The sequence below is a fragment of the Chaetura pelagica genome, unplaced genomic scaffold (genome assembly GCF_000747805.2).
Source record: "Chaetura pelagica isolate M959 unplaced genomic scaffold, ChaPel_1.0 scaffold16, whole genome shotgun sequence".
In the NCBI taxonomy this organism is placed as follows: Eukaryota; Metazoa; Chordata; class Aves; order Apodiformes; family Apodidae; genus Chaetura; species Chaetura pelagica.
Window position 1 is genome coordinate 475055 of NW_009953721.1, and position 13898 is coordinate 488952.

Here is a 13898-nt window from a genome sequence, read left to right on the forward strand (position 1 = left end):
TCCTGCTGATGACTGAAAAAAACATTAATTTGAAAAAGTGTAGCTGTGTGTGTAAAAAAAAAATAATGAAAGCTGTTTCTTTTTCTAGGATATTTTTTTGGGTCTCAGTATATAAATTTAATACATAAAAACTATTCTCATCCTTGTTATGGGAGTATCATACAACATTGAGTGGTGATTAAGTTGTTAATATACTATCATTTCAGGCAAAACTGTATAATTGAACAAAATCAAGCTGCTTACAAGCCATTGTGTTGTCTTAGTACATTCAGCAGGCATGTAGAATTCTGTGGACTTGAATATTTTCCTCTAGGCAGAATTACAAGCTTTAGAGACTGGTTTATTTTGTAACAACCAGACTTGTATAATTCTACTGCAGTCAAACTGGTAGCTGACTTTGTGTGGTTTTGTGAAAGGTTAAAATGTTTCACTACCATGATTCATAATAGATTTGCTTACGCTTCTAAAAGCTGAGTACTAAATGTGGATTGTTGCACTGATCTGTTACCTGGCAATAAATTTCATGAGTTCCCCATATAAACTGTGAGTAGGAGCTTTTGGTGACCCATTTTGTCTTGCTTACTAATCCAGTTTGTGAAGGATCACCATCTTTCTGTTTTAGAAAGTTCTTGCTCACTTGTTTTCAAAGAATTCCAGTATTTGGCTAGGATAAACTGTCATGAATGCTCTGGACCATAAAAAGGATATATTAAATTCTGTCTGGATTTTGTAGAAACTGTTACATTGGTCCCTTTTTACTTTTTGTCCTCAACCTTTGGTATCCTGGCAAAATCAACTCTGTAAAGATACTTTAGCAGTAGTGACAGCAGCATTTTGAACCATCTGAATAGTGGAAGGAGATGGGGAGAGGAAGAAAGAGTTAAGTTTCTCATGATTGCACATTAGCTCATGGTTTCTATAGCTTGGATGTACCACTGGGAAGCAACATTGGTTAATAAACTGTTAGTTTCTGAAGAAGATGGTTCAAGGAAAGAGATAAGCACTCCACAAAACTCTTGTTGAAAATTGAGATTCAGCAGAATCCATTATTTATTATAAGTATATTAACAATCTTACCAATTTTGTGCTGGAATTCTACTTGGAGTAGTTTGTGTAGGAAGGACATACAGTTAAGTCCAAATTATCACTGATGCTTTGGAAGATGATACATGTTGCAAGAAACCAGACAGCTTCTAAAAGATGCTCTAGGAAATTAATCTTCAAATGAAGTCCTGTTACTTTGCAATGGAAAAGACTCAAGAAGTTAGGACTTTAATTTAGGCTGCTTTTGTGTTCTGTGCTTGCTCTCCTGTCACTTTATTCTATGAGACCATATCCTATTAGTATGTAGGACATAGAACTATGATTTTACTAACTTAAAAAAATGAACTAAAACCTGATTTTGGTGCTTTTTTTGTAGCTTTGGATTTATAGTATAGAGTGATGTCACTTAATTTTTGCTAAACTGTTTGTATTTGGTACAAGGATTTGGTTATTTTTTTGTCAAGATCCTAGGAGAAAAGTTCTTTTTTTTATTTTTAATTTTTTTTTAGAAAAGATACAACTGTGATATACAGCAGGTTTGTCAACAGTCTTTTTCATCTGTTAAGCTGCATACCAGTGCCACCTTTTTGAGTGCTGCAAGACACATCACCCACATGCATTGGAGAGACAAATTATTTTTCAGCTATTTCCTTGTGGGTCTTGTGAGTGGTTTTGCATGTTGGACCACAGTCCCATGGATCAATACAAGATATAAATGTCCCTATCTGCTCTAGTCTTTCAAGTTTCTGTTTACCAGTAATTTTGAAAGAAACTGTCAAACTTCTCAACTGGCTTAGAAGCAGTAGAGTTGGGTTGGCTGGTAGTAGCTTAGTGTGTTAGTTAGTTTTTAGGCTTTGGCAGAGAGGCTTCTTTTAAATGTTGTTTTTGTTTTTAAATCAGGAGCCAATGAAGTCGAGAGCACCACAGCTACATTTGGAATACAGATTCTACAAGCAGCTAGGATCTGGAGGTAAAAAGCAGTGTCTTACATTTTACTGTAATGTAATCCAGATCAATTTTTCACAGAATTTTTCTGATTAAGAGGTATAAAGCAATTTAATAAAATGCCTCTGGTTACTTAGAGCAGGAAAAAAAAGTCAGTGCATTAATGTATATTTTTTTCTAGTATTGTAAGACTTTTTTTGTTCTCTGCTTTGTCTGTGAAATCCTAAGACTATTTAGTAAATTGCAAATATCAGAGAATTTGTGTGCATATGGATGTACCTGAACTAAACCATCTTAGAGTACTAGCAGTATATTCTCTTTTAATAAAAGCTATTAATTACCAAATTGCTAATATACTATCCACATTTTTATTTGAAGTTGCTATGACGTCTAAATAGCTTCAGTCTCAGTTTTATTTTACTTCACTTTCACTGATACACTATATAGTTCCACTTACTAGATTTAAGCCTCCAAAATACTTAAACAGAGAGAGAGGGGAAGGGAGAAAGATATGAAGAGGGAGAGATTAAGAGGGGGGGAATAGGAAAGATACCATCACCCTTGAATTCAGCAACAACCTCAGCATGACGTTCTGGTCCTTGGATGGTGGGTGTGCACCCCAAGCATTTGGAATCTTCCTCTTTTATAGCACCTAGTTCTGCCTCTCTGGGTGAGGTTTGGCCTATTCTGCAGACTCAGTGTTAGATTTAGGAATGTACTGGAAATGAGTCAGTGGGGCATGAGGGTCCAGGTGATCACTTGGCTCTCCTGAACCAGGTTGATGGAGCAGTGGCCTTTTTTCTCATGTGTGTGCTCTGTTCTTAAACCAGAAAGTGGTCTTTTGTAAGATGACACTGCCTTCATGGGTTTTCTCTTGCCAGCCGCTGTTTCTTGTCAAATAAGCACAGTGTCCGTTTATCTTCATGGCTACCAAAGGCTCAGGGTGTTTAATGAACAAGGGGCTGTCCTAGTGAGGGCAGCGTCCAGGTGGCTTATCAAATGAGGACCACACCCAAGCACAATGTCCAGTTTGTCAGGGTGGCTGTAGTTGAGATAATTATTCACTTTGGAATTCTACAGTGAGTCAAAGTTAGTCTGCTTTATTTTGGGTATCATGTAGTCTTTGTAACCACGTTAGTTGTAGTTACTTTATTGCTTTCAGTGTTATCTTGTTGAAGAAAAAAATACTGATTTCTAGTCTTTCTGCAGCACTCTCCCTTTTTGCATCTTTTCAAGAGTTGAGCCTTCAAGCCCAAGAAGTTATGCAGCCTAAGATTCTTTAGAAAAAAAGCAACCTCGTAGAATTGTAGAATTTTTGTCCTCAGGTAATTTGAGGCAGTTGGTTTTGCACTGGTCATTTTTCATGACATCCATATTTGCTGTCAAATGTAGATTTAAGAACTTTCGTCCTGTTAACAGTTGGAAAACAGTGGTAGGAAGTTGAAGGACTAAGTGATACATTCAGAAACCAGCTAATCCTTCCTACACAGCACAGGAGATAGTAAAAACCCTGTGCCAGATGTATTCATATATAGGTAGTGTTGCTTTATGGGCATTGGTTGTGTTTTGGTCAGAGGGCAAGTAAATGGAAGGAAGTGTATCTTTATTGCCCAGGTGGCAGAAGACTCCATTGTAGGAGGCATAAAATAACTGTTATTCTCCTCATGGTAACAAGATGACCTGTAGATGTATATTCTGTGCTATGTCCGTAATTTAACTGCAGCTACATTCAGTGTGATTTCCTACTAGCAGAGACTGAGAACAGGGGCTGGAAATTAGTAACTGCTGGCTCTATTTGAGTTTTGAGCTGTGAAGCTGAGAATTTTTTTCCATGTAGGATTTTTCAATTTAAAAAATTATGGTTGAAAACTTACAAAATGCTTTATTTCTTTGGGTAGATGTTTACAGTATAGTTCAATTCCCTTTTGCAGTAAGGGGTCTATGTACATATTAAAGTAGTTATGTATTGCTATGCGTTAAAGAGCATAAACACTACTCAACTTTTACAATCTGATTTTTCTAACATCTTTTAATAATGAGGTCCCTCCAACTCCTAATATTGTGTGATTCTGTGATTAAAAATCTGTGGGTCATTAATCCTAATAACTAGGAGTATTTAAAAATAAATGAGGACTCTTGTACTTAGCCATCTGATAAATGGAACCAAAGAATGGTAAGTAGCTTCTTCTGCTTAATGTGCCTTAGCAGAGCTCGTGTTTGGTATGCTCCATTCTACTAAAAATAGATTGCTACACACAGGTGCTATAGTACCAACAACGGGTATCCATTATTATATCTTAGCTTTTCATTTGAGGTGATTTTTGAAAGCAACAAAGTTTTGTTCAGCTGTAGATTATCATAGAGTCATAGAATGGTTAAAGTTGGAAGAGACCTTAAAGGTCATCGAGTTCTAACTCCCCTGCATGAGGAGGGACACCTTCCGCTAGATCAGACAGCTCAGAGCCCCATCCAACCTGGCCTTGAATGCTTCCAGGGATGGAGCTTCCACAGGTTCTCTTGGCAGCCTGTTTCAGTGTCTCACCACCCTGACACTAAAGAATTTCTGCCTGATCTTAAACCTAACTCCCTCTTTCTTTCAGTTTAAAACTGTTGCCCCTTTTCCTCTCACTACAAGCCCTTGTAAAAAGTCCCTCCCTAGCTTTCCTGTAGGCCTTCTTCAGGTACTGGAAGGCTGCTAAGTGGTCTACCTGGAGCCTTCTCTTCAGTCTGAATAACATCAACTCCCTCATCCTGTCCTTGTAAGAGAGGTGCCCTAGCCCTTGAATCATTTTCATGGCCCTTCTCTGGACATGTTCCAACAGGTCCACATCTTTCTTGTGCTGGGAGCTCCAGAGCCAGATGCACTGTTCTAGGTGAGGTCTCACCAGGGCAGAGTAGAGGGGCAGAATCACATCTCTTAATCTGCTGGCCACACTTCTTTTGATACAGCCCAGGATAGAGTTGGGGCCTTCTGGGCTGCAACTGCATGTGGGTGGCTCATGTCCAGCTTTTGATCCACTAGTACCCCCAGGTCTTTTTCCACAGGACTGCTCTCAAGTGTGTCCTCCCCCAGCCTGTATTCATATCTTGGGTTACCTCAGCCCAGGTGCAGGACCCTGCACTTGGCCTTGTTGAACCTTGTGAGGTTCACCTGGGCCCACTTCTCTAGCTTGTCCAGGTCCCTCAGGATGGCATCCCATCCCTCTGGCATATTGACTGCACCACCCAGCTTGGTGTCATCAGCAAACTTGCTGAGGGTGCTCTCAATGCCCCTGTCAGTATCGTTAATGAAGATATTAAACAACACTGGGCCCAGCACTGACCCCTGAGGGACACCACTTGCCACTGTTTTCCATCTGGACTTGGAGCCATTGACCACTACCCTCTGGACACAACTATCCAGCCAGTTCCTTATCCACTGAACAGTCTACCCATCAAACCCATATCTCTCCAATTTAGTGAGAAGAATATTATGGGAGCCCATGTCAGAGGCCTTGCGGAAGTCCAGATTGATGACATCCACTGCTTTTCCCTGGTTGACTGATGTAGTCACTTCATTGTAGAAAGCCACTAGGTTGGTCAGGCAGGATTTGCCCCTGGTAAAGCCATGCTGGCTGTCTTAAACACCTCCTTGTCCTCCACATGCCTTAGCCTGTCTTCTAGGAGGATCTGTCCCATGTTCTTCCCAGGCACAGAGGTGAGGCTGATGGGTTGGTAATTCCTAGGGTCCTCCTTTCTACTCTTTGTAAATATGGGCGTAACATGTCCTTTCTTCCAGTCATCAGGGACTTCACCTGACTGCCATGACTTTTCAAATGTCATGGACAGTGGTTTGGCAACTACATCTGCCAATTCCCTTGGAACTCTGCAACGCATCACATCAGGTCCCACAGGCTTATGTTCAGGTTCCTGAGATGGTCACAAACCTTATCTTCACTTACAGTCAGGGGGACCTTTGTCTCTCTGGTCTTCATCTTGTGGGCCATCAACATGAGAGTTGTGAGGAGAGAGGTTGCCAGTGAAGACTGAGGCAAAAAAGTTGTTGAGAATCTCAGCCTTCTTTACATCTGTTGTTACCATTTCACCATTGTGGTTCATCGAGGTGGGGTTATGATTTTTTTAACTTTTCTGGTCTTGCCAAGTTCGGTTCTATCTGTGCCTTGGCCTTCCTGACCTCATCGCTGCATAACTGGGCAGCATCCATACTCTTCCCAGGATACCTGTCCCCTCTTCCACTGTCTGTATAGGACCGTGTTGTGTTTTAATTTGACCAGGTTTTTTGCCTTCCTTGTCTTCTGTGTGTAATTTCTCACACCTGGGGATTGACACCTCTTGTACCCTATGGAAAGCATCCTTAAAGATCAGCCAGCACTCTTCACTTGTCCCTGAGCACTGTTTCCCATGGCATCCTATCTACTAACTCTTTGAAGAGCTGGAAGTTTGCTTTCCTAAAATTCAGAGTCCTGACTAAGCTTCCTTCTGAAACTGCTGTGTTAATATTTCAGCAAAGGCAGATGCTCAGAGTGTTGTTAATGGTATTTTATTTTTCTTTTGTACTTCGGTTCTTTTAGCTGAAGCCTAGTTAATACTTCCATTCTTAAAATTGTCAGCCCAGCGTTTTCCTTGCATGGTGACCATTGGCGAGTGCAAATACAAGTTATATATTTATGTACTCTGGAAGAAGGTGTTGTATTTTGAAAGGTTATGGCCAGTGAAAAACAAATCATAGACTTCTGAAATGGTCTGGGCTTTAAGGGACCTTAAGGAACATCTATGTCCAACCCCCTGCCTTGAGCAGGGACATCTTTCACTAGACCAGGTTGTTTGAAGCCTCATGCAACCTGACCTTGAAAACTTTGAGGGATGGGGCATCCACAACTTCCCTGGGCAACCAGTTCCAGTGCCTCACTTTCCAGTGCCTCTCCTCTCTCTCAGGTTGAATTCTACCCCCCATTCTTCTGCTAAATGCCTTTCGAAAAAGTCCCTTTCCTGCTTTCTTGTAACCTATTCAGGTACTTCAAGGCTGCTGTGAGGTCTCCCAAGAGCTATCTCTTCTCCAGGCGGAACAACCCCTGCATAGGAGAGGTGCTCCAGCCCTCTGCTCATCTTTGTGGCCCTCCTCTAGACTCAATTCAACTGCCCATGTCTTATTTATGTTGAGAACCCCAACATAAGTATGCCAAATATTGCATTCTGTACGTGAAGTTTTTTCTGTGGTTTGGTACTAGCAGTCATGTGGGGTAAATGTGCTCTGCATTGTTTTATGAAAAAGTATTTTTCAGTTTTGAGGTCATGAGAGCCCATCTTAGACACAGCAGAACCATAGTTGTTGGACAGTGATAATGAAAAAGTTAACATTAGCTTAGTGTTTGATGAAAGTTGAAGTGCTGAAACAATGTGATTTTGGTAGATAAAGAAATGTTTCCAGATCACTTATGTATGTATTAAGCACTGCTTAATAAGCAGTAGTAAACACTGTTAGTGTAACAGGAATCCTGAGAAACTGCAGCCAGGGAAGTAGTAAGCATTTGTGTATGGTGGTCAACTTCTGCTGTACAGGAGGTGGAGTCTGATCACGATTTTGGTAATCAGGGCCAGTAGTATATTATCGTAGTATTTCAAGCATATCAGGGTTCTTCAGATTTATGACTTTTCTTTACTTGGGAATGTTTCAATGTCATTTTGGATTACTCTGGATTTCTGATTTTCTTGATGCGGAGTGCCTTAAGTTTTGAGATGAAACACTTCTTTGTTATGAAGGTATGTTATATACCATTTAATGTTGACTGCTAGAGTAGACATGGCTCATAGTGTTTTTCCTTGTTTTCAGTGTTTAAAAGGTGTTTGGTGGATGGAAGGCAAATAATCAAGTTTAATACTTCAATATTCAGTGCTTTTACCTGTAGGTTAAGACAAAAATATTTATGGTAAGAAAAATGTGATTCTTCATCTGATTGTAGTTCAAACCTGCTTGACAGTGTGTGAGATTTGAATGTCCAGTGTTCTCAATGTTACACAACTCTATTCAATATAAAGAACACATGAGGTAGATACTGGCACTGAAAGGAAGGCTATCTTTTGTATTTAAGATAGTGGTAGATTGTTTGTTTTAATTCTTTCACTGTGAACCACTAAAACTACTGCTTTTATGTGGTAGAAGGCAATGGAGGTGACCTCTCATCCCTTGGATCACCTTGCCTTCCACTTCAGCCTGTGGAAAGAAGTGCAGCACAGCAGGTTCCATCACAGTGTATCAGTGGCTATGCTCTGCTATAACTTACCCAAGACAATGTTATAATCACTATATTATAATCTCTTAAGTCCTTTCTCAATTGGTAGATAGTAATTTATTTATTAGACTTATATTCTATCATATAAATAAATATCTCAATAGCAAGTCTGTTTGATTGTAGTGACAGAAGTAAATTGTAGGCAGATTAATATGACAAGTGATAATTTTTGTTCATAGATCTTGTAGAAACAATCTAAAATAGCCTATTCTTTTTTTTCAATATATATTGGGATGGATGTCATGCACTTACTGTTGTTATAGATAAAAATCATGGAAATTAGGAGGGTTTAAAATGAGTTTCAAGATGTGATATATCTGCAAACATATTAATTGAATGTTCCCAGTACTTAAGGGAGTAATAATTTACTTGATCTTCAGATTTTAGAATATAATTTCATTTCTAGAATGAGTGCAACCTGATCTAGTGGGAGGTGTCCCTGTCCATGCAGGGGGTTTGGAACTAGGTAATCTTTAAGGTCCCTTCCAACTCAAACCTTTCTATGATGATCTGTCATCTATCATGCTAGTCATTATGTATAGTGTATTAGATAATTGTGGTAAATAGCATGTAACCTCAGGCTTAAACCAGGTTTGATGCTAAGGTTCTTGAAAAAGACAGCAACCAATGTGAATAACTGTCATGAATCAGCAGTAACTTCTCCTTGATTTTCTTTAAGATGTTTGGGAAATAAGAGTTGTAATCTGCCAATTGTTTCCTTTATTCTTAGTATTTTGACCTTGTCATCATTATAGAGGAGGTAAGACATGTCAGCTTTACAGACTTTCTGGACATCATGTACCTAAGCATTGTGGACTAAAGCATTTGAGTTATAAGCTAGTCTTGACAGATGACAGAGGTGGTTCTATCCGGTAGCTCCATTACTCAGTGCTAAGAAACTGGGAATAGGAGAAAACACCACTTGTTTTTCCTTTTCTACTCTCTGAATACAAAGCAAAGTATGTCTGAATTACTAATAGTAAAATACTGGAGGTGTTGCAATGTATACAGTTGTGGAAACAATGATTGATTGAAGGATGTGTGCCCCTTATTTGATGTTTTGTGATGATTTTGATAATATTTTACATTTTTTATTTTTAATTATGCACAATTTTTATCACAGCATTATAATTTCTGTGGAATACTTTATGGACTTATCTGATATACACAAGGTGGTGATAGTCTGCTGTATGTAGCATTTCAATAAATTACTTCTTAAAAGAAGCTCATAAAAGGAGTAGATGTGTCAGTTCTGCTGTTTTCTCGTTTGCTTGTGCTAGCATTATGATCAGTATGTGGTTTCTTTGTATGAATCATGTTAAGTTGCTTTTCCATTTTGTGACGGGTAGCTTAGTGGAAACTAGACAATATAATCCATAAAGCAACTTAACCAGGTACACATAAACTGCAGTAAGCCAGAAAACCAATCATATGTGATACAACCATCTAACTGAATGAGGGCTCCTAGGTGGATGTGCTTTATACCTATTTACAGAGTATTTAATAGATGGATTCCTTATGGACATCAATTTTTGAAAGAATTTAAAAATTTAAGATTGCTGTCTGCTGTGATACTTTGAAAGTGAAATCAGGATGAATCTTTATCAAAGATTCCAGTTGAGACTTAGAAAAATTTTCTTTATAATCTGTTCTAACAGTTACATATTAAAAAATCCTTGTCCTTTATATGATTTGAATTAATAAGTCTCTACCATACATTTTACTAGAATAAAAGTACTAGAATAAATTAAAAAAACAACATCAAAATCTGAGAGTTCTACTATGGTTAGAGTTTTAATGGACTAAGTCACATTTAAGAAAAATCTTGTGTGTGCTATGTAAACAGAAGGCAAAAATTACGGAGGAATAAAAGACAAAAGAAACCTTCCAGTCTGAAACTGCAAATTTCAGTAGAAGTGCTTGTATTTGAAAAAAAATACTGACAGATAATGGCTATAACAAGTTGTCATCCATGAAACTTTAATTGTGGTGATGTATCTGAAAGTTGACTTAATGTCTCATTGAACTTGAGCGTTAATTGATCTATTTTGGTTTTTAAAATTATTTCTATAGATAATGAGGTGGTTTTATTCCTGAATATAGATTTATCATAACCTTAATTTAAATGCGTAGTTTTCTGAAACTTTATTTAAACCTCTCTTTATACCTTCAGTTTATCTAAGAGATAAGTTCGATTTTTATTTTTTGTAATTTAAAAAAATCTTTCACAAGGCAAACCTAGTATTCAAAAAATATGTAATGAAATTTGTGCTGCCTTCATTATTCTGGTTGTATCTTTTATCTGTAGTTTTCATAGGTTTTGTCATTGCAGTTGTATGAAAAATACATTTTTAACTTCAGTTCAACTTGAAATCGAGTATGAAAGTTACTGATATGTTAATTAATCTTATGTATCCCCCTTCTAATTACTTTGTATCTTAATTTTACAGATGGAATACCTCAGGTTTACTATTTTGGCCCATGTGGTAAATATAATGCTATGGTGCTAGAACTACTTGGACCTAGTCTGGAAGATTTATTTGACTTGTGTGGTAGGACATTTTCTCTTAAAACCGTTCTTATGATAGCCATACAATTGGTAAGTAGAATAGATATTAATTTGAGTGTTCCTTACAATAACTAAGTCAGTCTTCAATGAATTAAATGCTTACTTCACTTAAAAGATTTACACTTCTTGTGTTTTACTTAGGTTGGTTGTTGGTAGCTTCTGAAGATCCTGTGATATGGTTACAGCAGGAAGATTTTCTTATGTTACCTCTGTTTAATATGTTCTAGTGTTTCAAGAATCATTGCAGAAGTGTAGTTTCAGTGTATCTTCTCAGTTTCCATAATCAGAACCTGAAATCTCAAGTTTTAGTTTAACATACTCAGTTAAATAGAAAACCTTAATAAAATAAAAATTATTTTAATCCATTAAAGCAGTTGGATGATGGGACTCCTAAATAGCATAAATCTTTTTCCTGAGCATTCTTGGAAAGCAAGCAGTCAGACAAACCAAAAGTCCCCCAAATGCTTCCAGAAATAGTAAAATAGCACAAAATTATTAAATGAAGAATTTTTATCTTGTTTTGAAGATTTTGTGATTTGGTTCCCACACAAGGGTCAGTGGAAGTGAAAAGAGAAAAACAAAGCTTTGCATGTTTAGCTTGATACAGTGTGTTTTCAGTAAGTCCTTATAAAATGTTAATGATACTGAACCAACATTTCCCTAAATAAGTAGTGATACTTTTACCTATGAAGGGTAAAAATGGCTGTTTAAAACACAACTGTAATTGGATAACAAGCCTGCAGCTGTAGACATAGAGACACATTCAGCGTATTGACAGCCATGTAACAAAGTTCATTTAAAAAATATGCTTAAATCGTCATAGGTTCAAAGATCATCTTTGTTTAATACTTGCTATTCCATTTTGAATATGTTTTGATAGAATGTGATCCAGCTAGAATGGAAGTTGCAAGCATCGTGGTGAACTTGCCATGCTTCTCTAGTTTATACCTGTAATATGTAATAGATCTACATGGAACTTTGCTGCTCACTGCTTGTTTATGTAATTTCTGGTTATAGTTTTAGTGTGCATAAAATTGGTGCCAGCTGTGATTAAAGAGGACAACTTCTGTTATATGCTGATTCATGTCTTAAGTCCTGTGTGAAAGTTTCCAACACATGATGTGGTGTATATACTTAGGCAATGTGTAAGATTTTAATTGACTTAAACTGGGAGTTACCTTGTTAAGAGCATTAGCTCTTTGGTTTTAAGGCAGTAGGTGGGGTGATTTCCTCTAAATATGAAGTCAATGTAATGTATTTAGCTTCTACCACAATTTAATGTGGCAACATGAAGCTAAACTTTGTCCTTTTATCATTTTGTTAGATTTCTCGTATGGAATATGTCCATTCAAAGAACTTGATATACAGAGATGTAAAACCTGAGAACTTCCTCATAGGTCGACCTGGCAACAAATCTCAGCAAATTATTCATATTATAGATTTTGGGTTGGCAAAGGAGTATGTAGATCCAGAAACAAAGAAGCACATACCATATCGAGAACACAAGAGCCTTACGGGAACAGCTAGATACATGAGTATAAATACACATTTAGGAAAAGGTACGTGTGTTTTTTAAGTGCGGAAACAACAGCTGTCAAACGTTTGAAATCTTGTTTTCAGGTTTTGATTTTTCTTGTTCTATGTTTTCTGTATGCTGCAGAATTTTAATTTGTCTTTGTGGAAATACTATTTATGGGAATAGGTTCTCTGGGTCTCTAATCATGTAGTCATGTCTCAGCAAATAATTGTTTGTTATATACCCATTACAAAGAAAAGATAAAATGTATCTTTTTGTATCATAACATCTTCATATTAGAAGCATACCACGGCAGAGTGGGGTGGGCAGGAAGTAGATACACTTAGTAGAATACTGAAGTGAGAAGATTTGAGCAACACAGTTTCTTAAAGCTACTTCACCATTTTTTTCATCCCTTTGAAATATGCACTATATAATGGAATAAAAGTAGCTTATATTTGGTGCTGATCTGTTGATTATTTTTTAACGTTTGTACTGTTAATAAAGCTTTGTCAGAGTAGTTAAAGATTATGCTAGTGTTGTAAACATGATGACCTAAAGAAATGACAGGATACATAAAGAGAGCTAAGTTGTTATTATTGAATGAATACATTTAGCTGTGAAAAGATGCATGAGCAATCAAAGCAGTCTTTGTTTATTCCATTTATATAGAGGTTTTCTACTGAAAACAGGGTTGACACCTCTGAATTTGTGTAAACTAGTCGTATATTGTTGTATCGTAATCTCTAATTCGACCACTCTTTAAACTGGTCATTAAAAATGTTGCACGATACTTATGGTTCAAAGGTACTTTAGGTTAATATGGCAAATAAGAAATCATTCCTGTTTTACAGATAGTAATAAGGTATTTATTCTATGTAAAAAATCAGACCATAGTAACTTGTAGCTAATTAAGTTATGTTATCGTGTAGAATCATGGAATAATTTAGGCTGGAAAAGACCCTTAAGATCATGAAGTCTAACTGTTAGCACTAACTAATCCATTGCTAAACTACCCCTATACAGAACCTCTACAAATCTCTTAAATACCTCCAGGGATGATGACTTGACTACTTCCCTGAGCAGCCTGTTCAACCTGTTGCAACTAAAGGGTGCCTGACAACACAATTTTTCCTAATATCCAGTCTAAACCTTCTCTGGCACAACCTGAGGCCATTTTCTTTTGTCCTATCACTTGTAACTTGGGAGAAAAGATCCACATCTACCTCACTACAGCCTCCTGTCTCATAGCTGTAGAGAGTCTCCCATCAGCCGCCTCCTCTCCTCCAGGCTGAAAAAAACCCCAGTTCCCTCAGCTGCCCCTTGTAACACTTTAGACCCTTCATCAGCTTCTTCTTTTTACATGCTTCAGAAATGTAGTTCAATTTAATTTTTTATAGAGAAGTCATAGTAGATTTCTTTTAAAGGGTAATAATTAGATATGTGTGTTCAGACTTTATGACTTCTTTAAAACAGTTACCTTGTCTATAGACAAAAATTTTTTTTACTTAATATGATGCTCTTCTGCCTGTTT

The 13898-nt window shown here is 37.3% G+C and overlaps 1 protein-coding gene across 4 annotated transcripts in view; it reads left to right on the forward strand.

The window, feature by feature from the left end:
- Nucleotides 1-13898, forward strand: part of CSNK1G3 (casein kinase 1, gamma 3) — a 52172-nt gene that overhangs the window by 9094 nt on the left and 29180 nt on the right. For all 4 annotated transcript variants that reach the window (XM_010000460.1, XM_010000461.1, XM_010000462.1 and 1 more), the window contains exons 3-5: nucleotides 1945-2014; nucleotides 10730-10878; nucleotides 12173-12407. In XM_010000460.1, the coding sequence (XP_009998762.1) occupies nucleotides 1945-2014; nucleotides 10730-10878; nucleotides 12173-12407 (454 nt within the window). The remainder of the gene's footprint in view (nucleotides 1-1944; nucleotides 2015-10729; nucleotides 10879-12172; nucleotides 12408-13898) is intronic.